This window comes from Balaenoptera acutorostrata, chromosome 4, assembly GCF_949987535.1.
Source record: "Balaenoptera acutorostrata chromosome 4, mBalAcu1.1, whole genome shotgun sequence".
Classification (NCBI taxonomy): Eukaryota; Metazoa; Chordata; class Mammalia; order Artiodactyla; family Balaenopteridae; genus Balaenoptera; species Balaenoptera acutorostrata.
This window is the reverse complement of record NC_080067.1, coordinates 105,532,428-105,554,732: the sequence shown is the minus strand read 5'-3', so window position 1 is coordinate 105,554,732 and position 22,305 is coordinate 105,532,428. Positions and strand designations below refer to the sequence as shown.

Genomic DNA, 22,305 nt, shown 5'->3' with positions numbered 1-22,305 from the left:
GCTGGGTAGAATCAATTTTAACTCCATTTGATATGAGGGAACTCATGCTCAGCAAGGTTGAAGAACTTGCCTGCAACCTAGAGCTGTTTAATGCAGGAATATAGCCAGGTCCCTCTGGCTCCCAATCTGGTCCTCCTGTTTGACAAGCAAAGACTACACAAGCGGCTTTTACAGCTTTAGCTTTTGTTTTGACTCAGTAGCCAGTATCTAGATGCTGAATTGTTTTCACTTTAAAGAAACAAAGAAATCATCATCTATAAAACTAAAACAAAAGAAACCCTTAGTTATGGGTGATGTAAAGGGTAGGGAAAGTGTAAATAAAGAAAATGAGCTGCAATTTATAACCCAAGTTAAACAAAAAGCTCCCTTAAATATGTATCCTCCTTTTTCCACATAATGAGTCAATTAATCTTCTAATGCTTTATAAAAGACACTGCAGTAGCAGCTGGTTTTACTGTTAAGGCTAATTAGGAAAACATTAAGGCAAGAGAAGTGCTGAAGTTACATTTAGCTCAAGAGGAAAGAAGTATGTGTGTGTGTTTGTGTTATGGACAAGTATAAAGAAAGAGAAGATAAATTTAAGCCTGTCTTTTATATCCTGCAGGCTGATTTTCCCAGGAAGGCAGGCTTGAGAGAACAGAGAAGGGGTCACCTGTATAAAAAGCGGTTCTGACCAAGACAAGAGAAGGTTAAGGACTATATTTCACAGGGCTACCAGACTGACACTTCTGACTGAATTTATGGATTTTTCTGCCTGAACTGACTGAACACACAAGCCATTTGGATACCATTTAGCCCCAGTCCACGATTGTCAGAAAAATTTCTTAATCATGGGATGATTTGCCACCTGCCACTAAGTAGTACATTTCAGTTGCATTTTTAATGACCCCACAAAGTAGCCTCAGGAAAAAAATTGTTTTAAAAATTCTTAACATGTATCCCTAACAGATGAAGAGAAGTGGAATTTTAAGATCAGTTTTATGTTTTTCTGAGGGATGGGGATGATATATAGGAGGGAGAATGGAGGCATAAATGCTTTAAGATAAAAGTAGAGGGTCAGCTCTTGGTAATCTATGACAGTGCTTGTCAAATTGTAAAGTGTATTCAAATCACCTGGAGATCTTGTTAAAATGCAGATTTTGATTCAGAAAGCCTGGGGTTGGGCCTGATCTTCTGCATTTCTAACTAACTCCCAGGTGATTCTGCAGCTGGTCCTTGGACCACTTTGAGCTACAAAGTGTAGCGTGCTTGTTTCAAGGTCCAAATTCAAGGACGGTAATTTTTCTCTTAATCTTTCTGGCTTTCAATGGTCTAAAATAGGCCCATAAAACCCTTTCCTCTAGGATAGGAGTTCATTTAATTGAGGAACCTAACTTGACAGGAATTAGGGCAGCTTTTTGAATTGGTATTGAAGAGAGTACATCATTTTGAGCTGCTAACCGCTACTCAGGAGAGGCCCATTCCAAGCCATTCCTGTGCGTCTGGAGCCCCCTAATGGCTCAAAGGACCCATAGCCCGGCAAGTTTAACTTCGTAAGATTTTCCCCAACTAAACAGTGGGAGGGGAAAGATTTTATAAACTCTTTACAGAATCATAGAGACCAAGGTTCAGAATAGCTGAGTAAGAGTTGTAGAGTATATTATCCAAACTTTGGGCAAAAACTGGGGGGAAATAAACGGTCTGTTGGGAATGGTAGTTAGATTTCGGGCATCTTTTGGAAAATTGTCATCCTTAATGACACGTCTCAGAAGTAGTGATGTAAGACAACAACAACAAACCAAAAAAAAGAAAAAAACAAAAGAAGATTAAAAAAAATAGACCTATAAGTAAAAAAAAAAAAAAAAAACAACAGAAACGCACACATCTTTAAACGTGATTGATTTTGAGGTTTCTAAAAATCTTAAATTAGGTTCAATAAGTGTGAGAAATGCTCTGGAAAACAAACAAATTCTACTCACTGTGATTTAATCTGATGCTGATCATCTAGTTCAGTAGTTATCAAATGTGATCTCAGACCAGTTGCATTAGCGTCACCAAGGAATTTATAAGACGTGACAATTGGTGACCCCACTCAAATCTACTGAATCGAAACCTCTGTGGGTGAGGCCCAGTAACCTGGGTGTTAAGGAGCCCCCAGGTGACTCTGATGCTTGCTAAAGTTTACATCATTAACCTAATGAAATCAAAACCATACCCTTAGAACTGCAACCCAATGGATTCCGGGAAATGAAAGAACAAAAACCAAACAACCCTCAACATAACAGCTACCTGATGTACTTTTAAATTTTACCTGTTAACAAATGAGTTTTCTATGGTACCTACACACCTGTGTGCTTCCCTTTGTCATAACCACAATATGATGAGTATCAAGTTCTCCTCACCCCATGCTGAGTACTTGAAGCATTGGTTATTTATCGAAAAGCGGTACCTGTTCTACTGCTGGGGGATCCTGCCTCCTCACCACCACGCTCACTTCTCTCACCTCCATACCTCTAGCATGAAAAGTTGTCAGTTCAGGAATTGTGGGTGCGGGAGACCTTAGGTCAATGACAGGAGAGTCAGGATGGATTTAGCAGTAAGACGGGGAGTTCAGTTTACCTTGTGGATTTTACCACCTCCTGCACATCTCTGGGAAACTTGGTACCCTCAGTGATGCAACTACATGCACAGTAAACAATCTGACGGGAGGAAAGGCTTTCTTACAAGTGTATCCTTCTAATGTGGTTTGCTTCTGTTCTCCTTATCAGCCATTGCATCTTGGTTCCACCACTTACTGCTTTTTTCATGGCCTTGAGAAAATTTCTTGACTTCTCTAAGCCCCAGTTTCCACATTGGAATATTAGGGATCATGATTAACGCCTACTTCATAGGGTCACTGTGAGTGTGGAATGAGACAGTGCATTAAAGGGCATTCCAACATTTTGATCACTTTTTGTTGCTAGGAGTAAATAGAAGAAAAATCCTCAGCAGAGGTGGTTCGTAGGAAGCCATGGCATTTGTCAGACTAGTTCTTCAACAAAAGCCAGGCATTGCAGCTCATAAGAATGTTCAACAAGATTTTATGAATATTATCATATAACCCAACTTCACAAATTTTAATTAAAACAATATGTTGCTGTATGGGCAAGATATATACATTCACTATTTTTGAACACATACTATTTATTGAACACACTATTTATGATAAGGTATATAGTAAAAAATGAATCTTTTTGGTTAATTTTAAATGCATAAATTATCAACTGTTCTTATTCAAGAGAAGATCATTGTAAAAGGTTTTTTGTTTTTTTTTTAAATTGGTGGTCTTGTGTTTTGGTCTTAATTCCTTCAAATTTTCAACTCACTTTTGACAGTGCAATGGATTGTGACACAAGAGTTTTGTAAAGATAGTACTCACCTCCAAATCCAGGTCTCACTGCAAAACTGTGGTCCTCTATATGGAGAAGTTGCTTATACTTCAGGGGCCACACTTTGGTACTATCATCTTTCCTCATTCTAGTTTCTTGTTTGCTGTACCTCCAAGGGAGAAAAATGCTTCTGAGATATATATGCTTCTGGATATTTTGATTTAGGTTAGCTTTCTGTGCTCAACATGGTATGCTCTAAAATATACACATAAAAGCTCATTTTCTCAGTTCATATTACATATAGCCAACGATCTGCCAGCATTTACTGTTTATTATACAAGGGTGGGCCGGGTAAGCAAATCTTGGAGCACCTTAGATGATAAACTGAGTTTGGATGTGATCCTGACAGGCAATGTTTCTCAGAATGTGGGTTATAGTAGGAAAACCTGGTCACTAGCACCTGGGTGGAGGTGATCAAGATTCAGTCCACGGACCCCAACCTAGATCAACTAAACCAGAACCAGAGGAAACAGGGCCTAGGCATCTGCATTCAATGTGCTACCTAAGTGATTCTTAGATTCACTGAAGTTAAACTACCTCTTGCACTAAGACAGTAAAAAAAAAAAAACATGAAAAATTGTAAACTGATGAAAATAGTGTTTTACAAAGACAGAATGTGCAAAGACTATGGGTGCTGGTTGAGATTAGAGGAAGTATCCCTATGGCAGATTCTGGAACCTGAGAGAAGGCGATGGGCATGGATGGAGAGGAATCCCAGGGAAAGATGGATGATCTGACAGCTGATTGGCCCTAAGGTCAGGTCCAGCTGTGAAGCAGGTGCAGCCTATTTTCACCTGCAGTTTTCTAGGGCAAAGGCAAAGTGTGTGGCCTCTCCCATGTGTGTGGAGTCCTGATCTGGGAGTGAAGCCCGTTCCTCCCTGGGTCTTTGAACTCTGGCAAGTTGCTGGGCCTCCCTGACTCATTTCCTGTGCTGTGACACATACCTCCCAGACGTATTCTAAGTGTGGCGGCAGAATATCTGTAGAAGTGCACACAGCTCCTCTGTATGTGACATGCTGCTGTCTCCTCATCCCCGGTGCCTGAGACCTAGTTCACTGCCTCTTCCAGAAGAATGTTCCTGTCTCCATCACCGTCATCACAGCAATAACACAGCAGCAATAACACAAGACACTGAGGTGTCTTCTAGGTGAATTCTAGTTACTCTGAATTCCTGACTGGCTTTTGCATTGATACATGTCTTCTTCAGGAAACACACGTACATTTTTAACATAAGACTTGTGAACGCAGTTTCCTAACTCAATTAAGTGACTTTGATGGTGGGAATTTCACATCCTGAAGCGGCTGGTTTAAGAAATATGTCCAGGCTTATGGGCACCTCAGATCACCTAGTATGGTCTTTAAATAGAGAAGTTTCTGGCTGAAACCCTCAGAGATTTATGTATGTATTTTTGCCATTGATAGAAATGGCGAAGTTGGAGGAACAAATCTGTTTTGAGAAGAAGACAAATGAGTTTGATTTTAAACATAAGTCATTTTATCCTATGAATAATTGAACACATAGAACTATTTCTTCCAAGGATCTTTTAACTAGAAAGCTTCTTTCAAGGAGCTAGAATGAACCATTTATTAAAAAAGTAATAGCAGCTAGTTTTTATTAAATGCCTACTGTGTTCAAGGCCCCCTACCAGAAGTTTTGTAAATACTATCTTTGGAGTGCATCTGAATCACCAGGTTTGCTGGGGCCCATGCCCAGAGTTTCTGATTCCACAGTTTTAGGGTATGAGAATTTGCATTTGTAACAATTTCTCTGGAGAACTACTGGTCTGGAAAATAGCAGATATTTTATAAAAGTTAGCTAGTTGTTATTATTTTATGAAAAATGGAATGTAAACTTGGGTGGAAGTTCATGGAAATTTGTGAACTTCTTCAGTAATATACACAACAAAATGGCAATCTCTAATACTCTTTTCAAAAGCATACCCCTCCATGAGATCGGTAGGGATAAATCTTAATTAAGAATCCCCAGAACAATGAACATGCAGCCTGCTATGAAAGGCACTCTTGGCAGTATCTGAAGTCACACACACCTTTTTTTACCTGAGGGCTCTTCTGATGTACATTGAGATGTCCCATCTTTATTTATTTTTGACTTTATTTATACATCTACTTCTCAAAGAGGTTTATGTGGCTTAGATACCCTCTAAAAGAATTTTGAAAACCTCACACATATTTAAGTAGACACCTACAATTTTTTCATCATAAAAGTTAAAATTACTTAAATATTGATAATAATTTAAAATAAAACATATTCCTGCTTTTCATGTATCCAATGAACCTAAAATACCCACTTTGTGCATTTTAAAATACATGAATAAACTCCTCTTTAAAAACCAGAAATTTTATCTCATTCCTTGTTTTCTTGGAACTTGTATTTTATTTTATTTCCATTTTATTTGAAAGTTCATTCGGATTTTTCCATAAGACGGTACGGAAAAACCCGAATGAACTTTTTCACCAACCCAATATTTTCTTCATTGAATTTTATCACCCCATCATACTTCTTTGCAAGAATATATGTATACATATTGAAATAAACTTTTTTAGCCTCTGTGACTATTACAAATGGAGTAAAACATAATGCATATAAATGTTGATACTTATTAAAATTATGAATTAAATTTTATAGGAAAAGTATTTCTTAATAAAGTGATGGTACATTTTCCCTCTTTTGTGTATCTGTATATGGATATTACTTATTGCACTTGTTATTTCTTGTCTTTTTGATAAAGCCCTTCTAATAGGTATGAGGTGATATCTCATTGTAGTTTTGACTTACATTTCCCTGATCCTACTTTTCACTTCTATAGATGAAAATATTGAAAAACTTTGTTCATATATATGTAAGTACATGGAATTGGGAAAAATTTTGTTTCAGGAATGTAACTTAATTATTTAAATTCCTTCTTATTTTCCAAAATTCACATTGTGGTCTATCATCAGTTATTTCTATTGATTTGTAACCTGACAAATTAATTAGGTTCTTACTTCAATACTGATGAATGCAAAAAAAAAAAAAAAGAAAGAAAAAAGAAAACCACGCAGTTTGGAAAAGGATGTGTTATTTAAACTAAAGTCATCCATTACCTCAACAACAATATCTGTAAAGGTTTCTTTGTACCTGGGAGGATTTTAGACACTGGTGTAATACACATAGTTAAGATTCAAGAAGAGGGAGAGGTATGCCTTTATTTTGCCAAATGGGACAGAGCAATCATTAAAGGGAGGCTACAGAGGAGATTGCAGGCAAGTTTTCAGGAGGATCAATTTTAGAAAAGAGGTCAGAGGAAGTCAGAGATCCAGAAATAATTATTTTAAAACTATCCATGCCCACGTGCCCCTCTGATAGCTTGCATGTATACTAAGGGGAACATTATACTCTAGGAATATAAATGCCCTATTTGAAGACCCCTGGCTTATTAAAAAAAAGACATATATAGAAAGGTTAATAAAATGAAGACTGAAATAGAACAGACAAAGGCAAGAGAAGTAAATATGCTTAATAAGGGGATTCATTTATGACAGAGAATCAGATTTAGCTCAGAGCTTTCTGGCCTGATTCCATATATGTATCATTTTAAGCCCCTTTGTCTTCTGCCCTCTTCCCTTTCCTAGAAAAAATGATTTTGTTTTTAGTAGTTACTGAAAGAAATCTTTTGGATGACTTCTGTCTGAGGAGAGGGTCTTCTAGAAGGCTAGGTGCCAGTGGGATAGAGCAAAGAAATCTCAACTCATGGAAGAGTCTTGCATCATTACAGCATTCTTAATCTTTACAGAATTCTTAAGCATTACAGCATTCTTATTCTTTCCCCATAACGAAAGATTATGAACATTGTTTGAGAAACAATAGGTAAGGCTCGGTAATAGTTATCATTTTTCTTTTTGAGCTAGAACCTTTTTCTTTCTGGATGAAACAAAGGAACCATATTTTTATGTTCCCCCCTCTTGTCAGTATCAGAAACTTTACTATAATTTTGTCACTAAGAAAGTGTGGGTTCAGGGGGAAGGAAGGGCTGGATTTTGAGTGGTTTCAGGGGAATAAAGGGGTCTTTGAGGAGGATATACTAGGCAGAGAATTAAAAAGTACCAGAACTGCTTGAGGAAAAGCAAATACATCTAACTCATTCTGATACATTGGTGTTTAGTAAGTGGAAAGACAAAAACTCATTTTAACTGAGTCATACTCAGCTGGTTGCTTTACCAAACTGCTTTCCCAAAGGCCTATATAGTTGATTAGTTTACGAGGATCAGGACTTGAAAACGACTAGGCCTGACTAAATAGACTATTTACCCAAGAGAGGCTATAATTAAGAAACATATTAAAAAATATTTAATCTAGAGGGTTAACAGTGAGATACCAATTAAAAGTATGAATGCCATTTTATACCTATTAAATGAGCAGAAAACAAAAAAATTTTAGTACCCAATGCTGCTAAGAATAAGATGAAATAGAAATGTTTATACTTTGTGGGTAGCAATATACTCGTAAAACCCGTTTAAAAGTTGATTTTGAGAGCTAGGAAGATAATTCATATCCTTTGATGCCAATCCAAGGAATGCAGTAAAGTAGTCGGAAGAAAAATCAGTTGATCCAATTTTTGATCACAAAGAAAACCTTGATAATTCTGGATCCAATGTTTATTTTTAGGTCCCTGATGCTTTTGAAACTTCTTAGAGAGGACATGGTGCATTATACGTAGTGAATCTTGTGGCTTCAACTGAACTGCCCTTGAACTCATGACTCTGGGAATACACACTTGACTTTAGTCAACAGCCCGTTTCTTATAAAGGAAAAATCTACCCGGATGAGCATTTCTGTGGAAGAGCCAGCCAGAGAGATTGCCCCACTTGAGACACGACAGCTTCCATGACTTAACTTGTGTCTCTATCAGATCATGAGCTCAGTGAGGTCTCAGTTTCCTCATCTGTGAAATGAAGGAATCGGACCACATTAGGAGCTGGTTTGCAGACATTTTTTTGGATAGCCCATATGGTGTATTAAAGTGGAAAACTTCACAAGACAATCCGAATTTTTCTCTTGAAAAATCAGAAAATCTGGCAATACCAGGCTCAAGTTGTCTTATAAGAAGTCTTAACCTGACCAGCCTCTGCCCCCAGAGGAGCATATAGCCTGTAGTTGCCACAATCTCTGCCACTCCCTTTGTTATTTGCAGTAGCAGTTGAACTGGCAATCTCTAGGACCCTCTTGGCTTCTACATTAGGTTCCTGGATGTGCTGGTAAATGTTTAAGTGGCTCTCCTGGGAAAAAAACCCTATTTGTAGTGTTTGTTGATTTCCATGATGTAAATACTGCCACCATAGCTGATTTCCAGCTATGGATATGACAGAGATGTGTGTAGCCCATAGTGTAGTATAGTATAATATAGTATAGTTTTGTATATTATAGTATACTACAGTTTATAGGATAGTATAGTACAGTATAGTGTAGTACTTCTACCAGACATAAATAGATATAAATAATGCAGAACAATAGACAATAGCAACATGTAGTAAAGTAGTTAGGAAGTGGTGAGTTTTAAGTATTTATTACCTTCATTTTAAAAATAATTTATTTAATTGTATATTTATATAATTTAATTTTTAATAATGCTTATATTTAACAGCCTTAAAATTTAACAGTTGGCTCTTGCAAGCCATTTTGCGCAGACACTGGCACTCTGCTGATTATTCCTAAAGTCAGAGACAGTGTGTTGTTCTTAACTCTCAACCCAATACTTATCATACAAAAGGCACTCAGTACAATTGTTGAAAGAATGAATAAATATTCAGTGAGTCTAGATGCCTAATCCTCTTTGCATCCCTAGAGAGCCAAATCTCTCCCCTAGGCAAAACAGGAACGTTTCCCCCTGCCATACTTAATTTATTCACCAACTCCTCCTCTCCCCCATTTTGTCTTTAAGAAATAAAGGGAATGTTTGGATGAAAGATTTTTAAAATACTTGGATAAAAAAGGGAATCTGTGGGCAAAAAGTAAGATGATATTCTGAATGAAAAAGGTTAATAGCAAAGGATTTAAGGGCCTGATTGTAGGAAAACTGGCTCAAAATAATGTACATAAATGTGAGCTAATATATAAAGATACACTTCCTAATTTTCAAAGAAAGATCAGGCCTTTCTTCCATGTTCATTCTGTTAGTTCTCTTGCATTATGACAGAGTGGATTGTTCATTCATTCATTCATTATTTATTTAATTACCGATAATCAGATTGTGTGTAGGGCAAAGAACCTCACAGCATTTATTTATATACTAAGGTCTAAAGTATCCTGGGCTCTTTACTCTAGAAACTATCCTATAAAGTAATTTCAGTATTTTTGTCAAAATGCCTTAAAATCTTCATGAGAGAGTGCTGAGTGACAGCTCAGAAACAGGCTGGCTGAATTATTCTGTTAACTGGGGAAAATGCCTGACTTTCATCCTAAGTGGCTGCTTCTGAACTAGGGTCTATGTTTTATGCAATCCCTAGTGTCCTAGAGGATTTTTCTTTGAAAAACAAAAGAAGCAGATACAAATTTTAATGAATCATATTGTAGCTTATCGCTGAAAGGGGTACCTCACTTAGGATATAGAGAAGTGAAAACAAATATGCTTGGCCCCATGGAGTAGGAAGCCCAGGGTTCCTTCTTCATTTAAATAGATTCTAAAAATGAGACACCTAACATAAGAGAGAAATTCCCACCCCACCACAAAGAACAGATGTTCTCCTCTTGTCCCTTAAATGACACCTAAAAAATACACATGGTAAGTTTTTCTGCAGCAACTCTTCCACCGAGAGTGTGCTGGTGAGATTGATGAGTTCCTATGACCATCTCCCTTATTATCTGCACATCCACCAAACAAACTGGACAAACCTCCCATTGTTTGAGTCGTAGATGATACTTTAAGCAGTCTCTATTTGTTTCAAAATTAGATAAAATATACTACTAAAATATACTAGATGTTATAAGTAATCTGAAAAAACATACAGTTTGGTTGTATAGCCCCATATTTCCCAAATATTGCTTGCCCAATTGCCTTGAAGAAGACTCAAAGTGTTTAAACTGGGCAAGGTCTCATAGCATCTCAGATCTGCGTGTGGGAGCAGAAGCCTGGAAGGGAAGTGTGGGAGGCGGTCCTTGATTTTTAAGAGCAGAGCAGGAATTAGGAATCTAGTGACCTCTCCTCCCCTCCCCCCATACCTCTTTTGTTTTTGGTCATTAAACCTGAGGCTTCAGAAGGATTTATTAAATTTTTATGTTCTTTCCTGATGTTATAGTGAGTGCTTCATAGATATCCAAGATGTGAGGGCAATCTGGCTGAAACAAAAGTTACCTCACTGATTGCTAAGGTTGGCTGGGTGATATTACTCACCTTTATTCCTCAATTTCTCCTACTGGGTCTTTTTGGGAATCTTGTGCTTGGTGAAAAGGAAAGACTTTCCCTACAACAGGAGATCATTTCTTGGTTATTAAAGGGTAGTAGGGTGACTAATCGTTCTAGTTTGTCTGCGACTGAGGGGGTTCCTGGGACTTCTAGTGCTAGAAACCATGGAACCCCAGGCAAATCAGGATGCACTGGTCATTCTAGTAGAGAGCTATGCCCCTTCACTAGCAGGTCCAAACATACTCTGATTATTGATGATAAGATAATAATGATGATGTATTGACATTCAGGATGATATTTCAAAGATGATTTTCAAAGTGGAAAATGAATTTTTAAAAACAACAAATGGCTTTAATGTCTTTCAGTACTGTCTCATCGATATACAGAACTATACACTCTGCAAGTACTTGACATTAGAAATTGGTGCTTAGACTAATTTCTACTCAAAAAATTTTGAAGGAACATTAAACTCATGTCGTTATTTATAATAAATGCATTAGTCATTGGAGAAATACAATCCTTGAAAGAAGATTCATACATGAGCCCTTTAACTGTTTTCTCCAAAAATAAACAAGCAAATGCCAGCAGAAACCTCAGATTCTGCTCTTTCTATGCTAATTAGAGGTGATTTATTTTGGTGGGTGAATGCCATCTCTAGAGACAATCACTGCCACAAATACATGCTACCATTAAAGATATAGTTCTGAGGCAGGTGGTGAGAGAAACTGGGACTACACTATGGATATCTTACCGGGTCGGCTTCACTGAAGAGAAGCAGCGCTGGTGGGGCTTCTTGATTTCACCAGCAGCACAAGCATTTGACATCAGTGTGATCCAGATGCAGGTGAAGAAGACCAACTGGGAAGCCGGGATCATCTCTGCCAAAAGAAAGGAATGTAGATGGATGCAACCAATGCTGTTACCAATATTGCTTCTTCATGTGTCTTTTAAAAAGTAATTAGAGGTAAAAAGGTATCAAGGAAAAAAGAGAGACATTGCCTTCAATGCTGCGTCTTTTGTTTTAGTAGGTTAAATGGATTGACATCATTCACAGGCAAACATCTGTCTGGATCACCAGCAATTTAAGAAAAACAAAGCAGATTTTTTCATTTTGTTTCCATCCTTTAGTACCTCTTTCCAGGGAAGGTTCTTCGTGGGACGCTTGATCCCCTACTCAGTGAACTCTCAGCTGCAGTCCTCGGCAGACAAAGAAGTGAGATTAGGCATTAAATCCCCTTAATCCAACACAATATCATTTGAATATATTTAATGACTCAGCAGAATAATATGCTTAATGAGAATAAAGATGATTAGTTTAATATTTGTTATAGTTTTAAAGATCCTTTCTTTTATCTCGTGGTTGTTTTTTTAATCCAGAAAGGAATCTTTCCTTCTCCAAATGCATACAGATGGCCAGAATACAAACAAACTTAAATTATTATTTTGTCAAATAAATAATCATATTTTAAGATGATGGTTTATTCCGTTGATATAAAAAGTAGTTCAATTTAAGGTTTAATGTGGTGAGCAGCCAGATAAATAAAAAAAGAAATTAGTCTTGGGCAGTGGGTAAGGAATTACGTTAAATTATGGCCACATCGGCTCCTAAAGATACTTTGCACATCATCGAGTAGAAATATTCCCTCCACGTATGCAAAGTACCAGTGAATAGGCAGGTTAGTGAAATTCAGTTTCTCCAACTGGAAAATCACAGGGTGAGCAATCCAGCGACAGCTGACCTGTTTACTAGGACTTAAGAAGAATGCTGTTTTCTTCCCAGGGATATACTGTGAAGGAATTCTTAAACTTCCTCTAATTGATTTGTCTCCTTGACACCTCATATCCTGTGTTATTGCTTGATGGTGTTAATTTATTTTGATTTGGGTTACCTCTTCTCTTGGCCCATGCATCTCCTCCTATGTTTCTTTGGCATGTCTTTCCTCTTTAAAATATCTGTTTAATATAAAATATTACAAATATTAAAATATTACAAATATACAGAATGATGTAATAAATACTTACCTCTCCCTTGATCCCCTATTTAGTGTTTATCATTGTATACAGTTATACTATTATGTATATTATGTACAAATTTTTTGTATATTTCAGAAAGCTTTATAAAAATGGTGTTAAATTATACTTTTACCTCTGCAACATATTTTTCCTCTCCACATTACGCTTAGATTTATTGTGTTGATAGCTGCAGTCCTAGTTCATTAATTTTTGAGTGCCATATAGTATCTCACTGTGTCGATAACTAACATTTTATTTATTCTTTTGCTGATGGGCATTATTTCTTATTTTCAATGATAAACAATCTATTATAAGCAACCCTGCAGTGAATTTTTGTCAATATTTTCTTGTTCTCATACATAAGAGTTTCTCTAGGGTAAGTACCTAGGAGTAAAACTTCTAGGCTGAACAATTTTCACATCTTCAAATTTATAGGAGACTACCGTAATGCTCCTAAACATGACTGTACCAATTTACAGCCCCACTAGAAGTGAATGAGAGCCCTCATTTCTTAAAATCTTTTTTTAACATTAATATTATCAGGCTTTTAAATGTTACCCAATCCAATCAATGTTGTAGTTTTAATTTTAATGTCCCTAATGGCTAGAGAAGTTTGAGCATTTTTTTGTGTGTATTTCTGGGCCAGTAAGCTTTCCTCTTCTGCAAAGAGCCAGTCAATAGAAGAAATATGAAGAAAGTTGCTGGTCTTAAGCCACTTCTGGTGGATGCCACCATGGTCAAAGTTTGTTTTCTACCCTAGTGATCTCATGAGATCCAGGGCCCTGACACTTGACCCGAGCACTCTCTGCTACCTGGGCCTGTTCTCTTCATTAAGTACCAGGATCTACACCAACATTTCCCAAAGTAGTTCTTGGCTACACTGGAGACGTTTTGTGAAAAAACGTTCTGTGCCAAGTGAGTTTGGGAAACACTATACAAAAAAAAATTTTTTTTTTGTGGCTGTTTACCAATAAAATTTGTTTGTTGACATTTGAATTTCATAGAGTTTTCATGTATCATGAAATCTTCTTCTCTTTTCTCCCCCAATTAAACACTATAAAAACCATTTGGTGGGATGGATACAGCCCACGGGGCATAATTTGCCAACTGTGAGTCCCCAGTCTAGGTTGGGGAGTCAGTTCACATGACACAGTTCAGTGAAAGTGCTCTCCTCCCTCAGCAACGAGGAGGATGTGAGTTCAATGGTCTAGCCTCGGTGCTTACCTTACTAGAGCTGTTGGAAACAGCGACACACCTGAGCTCTCCCTACTTGAAATATTTTCTTCACCTGCCCTCTGGGATACTGGACTTGCCTGTTTTCCTCTTACATCTTGCTCATTCCTGCTCGGTTCTATTATCTTATCTCCCTTCCTCTAACAGATTTCACAGTACTCGAATGGCCCTATGCTCAGCACTTCAGTACTTTAGTACTCGTCTTTCCTACCAACTCACTCATTTTGTGATCTCAACCAGTCTCAAGGCTTTAAGAACTGTACATATACTCCCAAATTATAGAATCAGTCCAGGCTTTTCTCCCAAAATTCCATCTCATATTCCTATGGTCTCAATATTTGTGTCCCTCAAATACAAATGCTGAAATCCTAACCCCCAAAGGTGATGGTTTTAGTAGGTGGAGTCTTTGGGAGGTGATTAGGATGAAGCCCTCAAAAATGGGATGAATGGTCTCATAAAAGAGGCTCCAGAAAGATCTCTCACCCCTTCCACCATGTGAGGATACAACAAGAAGTCTGTAACCTGGAAAACAGCCCTCATCTGACCAAGCTGGCACCCTGATCTTGGACATGAACTGTGAGAAATAAATTTCTGTTGTTTATAAACTGCCCAGTGTGTGGTATAGTGTGATAGCGGCCCAAACAGACTAAGACACATATCCAACTGCCTGCTTACTTGGATGTCTGATAAGTATCTCAAGCTCAACATGTCCAAAAGTAAGTATGTTAATATCCCTCCCCCCAGCCCACCAATAGCCTTCTCTATCTCAGCTGATAACAACACAGTCCGTTCTTGACAAGGAATGTCTCTGACATTCCTTGTCCAGCCCACCTTAAAAATACATCCAGGATCCAAGTGCTTCTCACCAGCAGCTCAGCTACTGCCCTGGCCTTTCAGTCATCATCATCTGTTGCTTGAATTACTGCAGTGGTGGCCTGTCTCCTCGCTTCTTCCCTTACCTTGCTTCAGTTAATTCTCAACACAGCAACCAGCGATCCTTTAAAAATATAAGTCAGATCAAGTTACTCCTCTCTTCAAAACTCTGCAATGGCTTCTCCTTTTCTTCAATTTGAAAAGTCTTTACAAAGGCTAGGAAAGCCTTACCTAATCTACAGTTCCCTCCTCTTCCTTGCCTTCTGGCTTCTCCACTGTTCCCTCCCCCACCACTGGCTGTAGAAATACTGGCCTCTTTGTTGTTCCTGGAACACACCAAACACACTCCCACAGCAGGGTCTTTGCACAGGCTGTCACCCTTGCCTGACCCACCCATCATATAGATCCTGACCCACCCAAGGATCTATATGACTAACTCCTTTAACAAATTTAAATCTTTGCTCAAATGTCGTTTATTCAATGAAGCATACCCTAACCCCCCTTTAAAAAATGCAGTATGCTCCCTTTCCTCCAAACACCTGTTACCAATCTACCATAGACTCCACTTAGCATGTTTTATACAATTTACTTATTATAGTTATTATTCATTCTCTGTCTAATCATGCTAGAATGTAAGCTTTACAAGGAAACATTCTTTGTCTGTTTTGTTCCCTGGGGTATCCTAAACACTTCTAACCATTTTGGGCATGTAATCAGTGTTTAACAAATATTTGTTACATTAAAAGCATCAGAAAAAATCCTGTTTAGTTCTGCTAAATTCTGTGTTTCCCAAACTAGGTTGACCTCAGATCTCCATTTAAAAAAAAAATCCACCAGACTTACTAATATTGCTCAAAAAAAGTGCTCCTCCAGAGTACCCAGTTTGGGAAATTCTGATTTATCAGTAAATCTGTGCTTTACAAATACTCCTTATCAAAATTCTATGTCCTAGCATCTCATGACTACTTTTTATTTTTTTAACATCTTTATTGGAGTATAATTGCTTTACAATGGTGTGTTAGTTTCTGCTTTATAACAAAGTGAACCAGCTATACATATACATATATCCCCATATCTCTTCCCTCTTGCGTCTCCCTCCCACCCTCCCTATCCCACCCCTCTAGGTGGTCACAAAGCACTGAGCTGGTCTCCCTGTGCTATGTAGCTGCTTCCCACTAGCTATTTATTTTACATTTGGTAGAGTATATATGTCCATGCCGCTCTTTCACTTTGTCCCAGCTTACCCTTCCCCCTCCCCATGTCCTCAAGTCCATTCCCTAGTAGGTGTGTGTCTTTATTCCTGTCCTGCCCCTAGTCTCTTCATGACCATTTTTTTTTGATTCGATATATGTGTGTAAGCATAAGGTATTTGTTTTTCTCTTTTTGACTTACTTCACTCTGTATGACAGACTCTAGGTCCATCCACCTCACTACAAATAACTCAATTTCGCTTATTTTTATGGCTGAGTAATATTCCATTGTATATATGTGCCACATCTTCTTTATCCAATCTGTCAATGGCCACTTAGGTTGCTTCCATGTCCTGGCTATTGTAAATAGAGCTGCAATGAACATTGCAGTATATGACTCTGTTTGAATTATGGTTTTCTCAGGGTATATGCCCAGTGGTGGGATTGCTGGGTCATATGGTAGTTCTATTTTTAGTTTTTTAAGGAACCTCCACACTGTTCTCCATAGTGGCTGTATCAATTTACATTCCCACCAACAGTGCAAGAGGGTTCCCTTTTCTCCACACCCTCTCTGGCATTTATTGTTTGTAGATTTTTTGATGATGGCCATTCTGACTGGTGTGAGGTGATACCTCACTGTAGTTTTGATTTGCATTTCTCTAATGATTAGTGATGTTGAGCATCCTTTCATGCGTTTGTTGGCAATCTGTGTATCTTCTTTGGAGAAATGTCTATTTAGGTCTTCTGCCCATTTTTGGATTGGGTTGTTTGTTTTTTTGATATTGAGCTGCATGAGCTGCTTGTAAATTTTGGAGATTAATCCTTTGTCAGTTGCTTCATTTGCAAATATTTTCTCCCATTCTGAGGGTTGTCTTATCATCTTGTTTATGTTTTCCTTTACTGTGCAAAAACTTTTAAATTTCATTAGGTCCCATTTGTTTATTTTTGTTTTTATTTCCATTTCTCTAGGAGGTGGGTCAAAAAGGATATTGCTGTGATTTATGTCATAGAGTGTTCTGCCTATATTTTCTTCTAAGAGTTTTATAGTGTCTGGCCTTACATTTGGGTCTTTAATCCATTTTGAGTTTATTTTTGTGTATGGTGTTAGGGAGTGTTCTAATTTGATTCTTTTACATGTAGCTGTCCAGTTTTCCCAGCACCACTTATTGAAGCTGTCTTTTCTCCACTGTATATTCTTGCCTCCTTAATCAACAATAATGTGACCATATGTGTGTGGGTTTATCTCTGGGCTTTCTATCCTGTTCCATTGATCTATATTTCTGTTTTTGTGCCAGTACCATACTGTCTTGATTACTGTAGCTTTGTAACATACTCTGAAGTCAGGGAGCTTGATTCCTCCAGCTTCGTTTTTCTTTCCCAAGATTGCTTTGGCTATTTGGGGTCTTTTGAGTTTCCATACAAATTGTGAGATTTTTTGTTCTAGTTCTGTGAAAAATGCCAGTGGTAGTTTGATAGGGATTGCATTGAATCTGTAGATTGCTTTGGGTAGTAGAGTCATTTTCACAATGTTGATTCTTCCAATCCAAGAACATGGTATATCTCTCCATCTGTTTGTATCATCTTTAATTTCTTTCATCAGTGTCTTATAATTTTCTGCATACAGGTCTTTTGTCTCCTTACGTAGGTTTATTCCTAGGTATTTTATTCTTTTTGTTGCAGTCGTAAATGGGAGTGTTTCCTTAATTCCTCTTTCAGATTTTTCATCATTAGTGTATAGGAATGCAAGAGATTTCTGTGCATTAATTTTGTATGCTGCTACTTTACCAAATTCATTGATTAGCTCTAGTAGTTTTCTGGTAGCATCTTTAGGATTCTCTAAGTATAATATCATGTCATCTACAAACAGTGACAGCTTTACTTCTTATTTTCTGATTTGGATTCCTTTTATTTCCTTTTCTTCTCTGATTGCTGTGGCTAAAACTTCCAAAACTATGTTGAATAATAGTGGTGAGAGTGGGCAACCTTGTCTTGTTCCTGATCTTAGTGGAAATGGTTTCACTTTTTCAACATTGAGGACGATGTTGGCTGTGGGTTTGTTATATATGGCCTTTATTTTGTTGAGGTAAGGTCCCTCTATGTTTACTTTCTGGAGGGTTTTTATTATAAATGAGTGTTGAATTTGGTTGAAAGCTTTTTCTGCATCTATTCAGATTATCATATGGTTTTTTTCTTTCAGTTTGTTAATATGGTGTATCACATTGATTGATTTGCATATATTGAAGAATCCTTGCATTCCTGGGATAAACCCCACTTGATCATGGTGTATGATCCTTTTAATGTGCTTTTGGATTCTGTTTGCTAGTATTTTGTTGAGGATTTTTGCATCTATGTTCATCAGTGATATTGGCCTGTAGTTTTCTTTCTTTGTGACATCTTTGTCTGGTTTTGGTATCAGGGTGATGGTGGCCTCGTAGAATGCGTTTGGGAGTGTTCCTCCTTCTGCTATATTTTGGAAGAGTTTGAGAATGATAGGTCTTAGCTCTTCAGTAAATGTTTGATAGAATTCACCTGTGAAGCCATCTGGTCCCGGGCTTTTGTTTGTTGGAAGATTTTTAATCACAGTTTCAATTTCAGTGCTTGTGTTTGGTTTGTTTATATTTTCTATATCTTCCTGGTTCAGTCTTGAAAGGTAGTACTTTTCTAAGAATTTGTCCATTTCTTCCAGGTTGTCCATTTTATTGGCGTATAGTTGCATGTAGTAATCTCTCATGATCCTTTGTCTTACTGCAGTGTCAGTTGTTACTTCTCCTTTTTCATTTCAATTCTATTGATTTGAGTCTTCTTTTTTTTCTTGATGAGTCTGGCTAATGGTTTATCAATTTTGTTTATCTTCTCAAATAACCAGCTTTTACTTTTATTGATCTTTGCTATTGTTTCCTTCATTTCTTTTTCATTTATTTCTAATCTGATCTTTATGATTTCTTTCTGCTAACTTTTGGGTATTTTGTTCTTCTTTCTCTAATTGCTTTAGGTGTAAGGTTAGGTTGTTTATTTGAGATGTTTCTTGTTTCTTAAGGTAGCATTGTATTGCTATAATCTTTCCTCTTAGAACTACTTTTGCTGCATCCCATAGGTTTTGGGTCATCATGTTTTCATTGTCATTTGTTTCTAGGTATTTTTTGATTTCCTCTTTGATTTCTTCAGTGGTCTCTTGGTTATTAAGTAGTGTATTGTGTAGCCTCCATGTGTTTGTATTTTTTACAGATTTTTTCCTGTAATTGATATCTAGTCTCATAGCATTGTGGTCAGAAAAGATACTTTATATGACTTCAATTTTCCTAAATTTACCAAGGCTTGATTTGTGACCCAAGGTATGATCTCTCCTGGAGAATGTTCCCTGAGCACTTGAGAAGAAAGTGTATTCTGTTGTTTTTGGATGGAATATCCTATAAATATCAATTAAGTCCATCTTGTTTAATGTGTCATTTAAAGCTTGTGTTTCCTTATTTATTTTCATTTTGGATGATCTGTCCATTGGTGAAAGTGGGGTGTTTAATTCTCCTATTATGATTGTGTTACTGTCGATTTCCCCTTTTATGGCTGTTAGCATTTGACTTATGTATTGAGGTGCTCCTATGTTGGGTGCATAAATATTTACAATTGTTATATCTTCTTCTTGGATTGATCCCTTGATCATTATGTAGTGTCCTTCTTTTTCTCTTGTAATAGTCTTTGTTTTAAAGTCTATTTTGTCTGATATGAGAATTGCTACTTCAGCTTTCTTTTGATTTCCATTTGCATGGAATATCTTTTTCCATCCCCTCACTTTCAGTCTGTATGTGTCCTTAGGTCTGAAGTGGGTCTCTTGTAGACAGCATATATATGGGTCTTGTTTTTGTATCCATTCAGCCAGTCTGTGTCTTTTGTTTGGAGCATTTAATCCATTTACATTTAAGGTAATTATCGATATGTATGTTCCTATTACCATTTTCTTAATTGTTTTGGGTTTGTTTTTGTAGGTCTTTTCTTTCTCTTGTGTTTCCTGCCTGGAGAAGTTCCTTTAGCATTTGTTGTAAAGCTGGTTTGGTGGTGCTGAATTCTTTTAGCTTTTGCTTGTCTGTAAAGGTTTTAATTTCTCTGTCAAATCTGAATGAGATCCTTGCTGGGTAAAATAATCTTGGTTGTAGGATTTTCCCTTTCATCACTTTAAATATGTCCTGCCACTCCTTTCTGGCTTGCAGAGTTTCTGCTGAAAAATCAGCTGTTAACATTATGGGGATTCCCTTGAATATTATTTGTTGCTTTTAATATTTTTTCTTTGTTTCTAATTTTTGATAGTTTGATTATTATGTGTCTTGGTGTGTTTCTCCTTGGATTTATCTTGTATGGGACTCTTTACATTTCCTGGACTTGATTAACTATTTCCTTTTCCATATTAGGGAAGTTTTCAACTATAATCTCTTCAAATATTTTCTCAGTCCCTTTGTTTTTCTCTTCTTCTTCTGGGACCCCTATAATTCAAATGTTGGTGTGTTTAATGTTGTCCCAGAGGTCTCTGAGGCTGTCCTCAATTCTTTTCATTCTTTTTTCTTTATTCTGCTCTGCAGTAGTTGTTTCCACTATTTTATCTTACAGGTGACTTCTCCATTCTTCTGCCTCAGTTATTCTGTGATTGATTCCTTCTAGAGTATTTTTAATTTCATTTATTGTGTTGTTCATCATTGTTTGTTGCTCTTTAGTTCTTCTAGGTCCTTGTTAAACGTTTCTTGTATTTTCTCCATTCTATTTCCAAGATTTTGGATCATCTTACTATCATTACTCTGAGTCCTTTTTCAGGTACACTGCCTATTTTCTTTTCATTTGTTTGGTCTGGTGGGATTTTATCTTACTCCTTCATCTGCTGTGTGTTTCTCTGTCTTCTCATTTTGCTTAATTTACTGTGTTTGGGATCTCCTTTTCACAGGTTGCAGGCTCGTAGTTCCCATTGTTTTTGGTGTCTGCCCCCAGTGGCTAAGGTTGGTTCAGTGTGTTGTGTAGGCTTCCTGGTGGAGGGGACTAGTGCCTGTGTGCTGATGGATGAGGCTGGATCTTGTCTTTCTGGTGCGCATGTCCACGTCTGGTGGTGTGTTTTGGGGTGTCTGTGGCCTTATTGTGATTTTAGGCAGCCTCTCTGCTAATGGGTGGGGTTGTGTTCCTGTCTTGCTAGTTGTTTGGCATAGGGTGTCCAGCACTGTAGCTTGCTGGTCATTGAGTACAGCTGGGTCTTGGCGTTGAGATGGAGATCTCTGGGAGAGCTTTCGCTGTTTGATATTATGTGGAGCTGGGAGGTGTCTGGTGGACCAATGTCCTGAACTCAGCTCTCCCACCTCAGAGGCACAGGCCTGATACCCGGCCGGAGCACCAAGACCCTGTCATCCACATGGAGCAGAATAAAAGGGAGAAAGAAAGAAAGAAAGAAAAAAATAAAATAAAGTTACTAATATAAAAAATAGTTATTGAAAATAAAAAAATTAAAGTAATTAAAAAAAAGAGAAAGAAAGAAAGAAGGGAGCAACCACACCAAAAAACAAATCCACTAATGATAACAAGCGCTAACATCTATTCTAAAAAAAACCAAACAAACAAAAAACGGACAGACAGAACCCTAGGGCAAATGGTAAAAGCAAAGCTATACAGAAAAACCACACGAAGATGCATACACATACACACTCACAAAAAGAGAGAAAGGAAAAAAAAAATATATCATTGCTCCCAAAGTCCACTGCCTCATTTTGGGATGATTCCTTGTCTATTCAGGGATTCCACAGATGCAGGGTACATCAAGTTGATTGTTGAGATTTAATCCGCTGCTCCTGAGGCTGCTGGGAGAGATTTCCCTTTTTCTTTCTTCACACATCTCCTGGGGTTCAGCTTTGGATTTGGCCCCGCCTCTGCGTGTAGGTTACCTGAGGGTGTCTGTTTTTCGCTCAGACAGGACGGGGTTAAAGGAGCAGCTGATTCGGGGGCTCTGCCTCACTCAGGCCGGAGGGAGGGAGGGGTACGGATGCGGGGCGATCCTGTGGCGGCAGAGGCCAGCATGACGTTGCACCAGCCTGAGGCGCGCCGTGTGTTCTCCCCAGGAAGTTGTCCCTGGATCACGGGACCCTGGCAGTGGCGGGCTGCACAGGCTGCCAGGAGGGGAGGTGTGGAGAGTGACCTGTGCTTGCACACAGGCTTCTTAGTGGCTGC

At 37.8% G+C, this 22,305-nt stretch overlaps 1 protein-coding gene across 1 annotated transcript in view; it reads right to left on the bottom strand.

Annotated features, from left to right (window-relative positions):
• Nucleotides 1-11,966, bottom strand: part of GABRR3 (gamma-aminobutyric acid type A receptor subunit rho3) — a 39,400-nt gene extending 27,434 nt beyond the window's left edge. The window contains exons 1-3 of the mRNA XM_007164061.2: nt 11,939-11,966; nt 11,559-11,685; nt 3,398-3,510 (exon numbers count right to left, since the gene is read on the bottom strand). Of these exons, the coding sequence (XP_007164123.2) occupies nt 3,398-3,510; nt 11,559-11,683 (238 nt within the window). The 5' untranslated portion in view covers nt 11,684-11,685; nt 11,939-11,966. The remainder of the gene's footprint in view (nt 1-3,397; nt 3,511-11,558; nt 11,686-11,938) is intronic.
• Between the last annotated feature and the right edge of the window lie 10,339 nt (nt 11,967-22,305).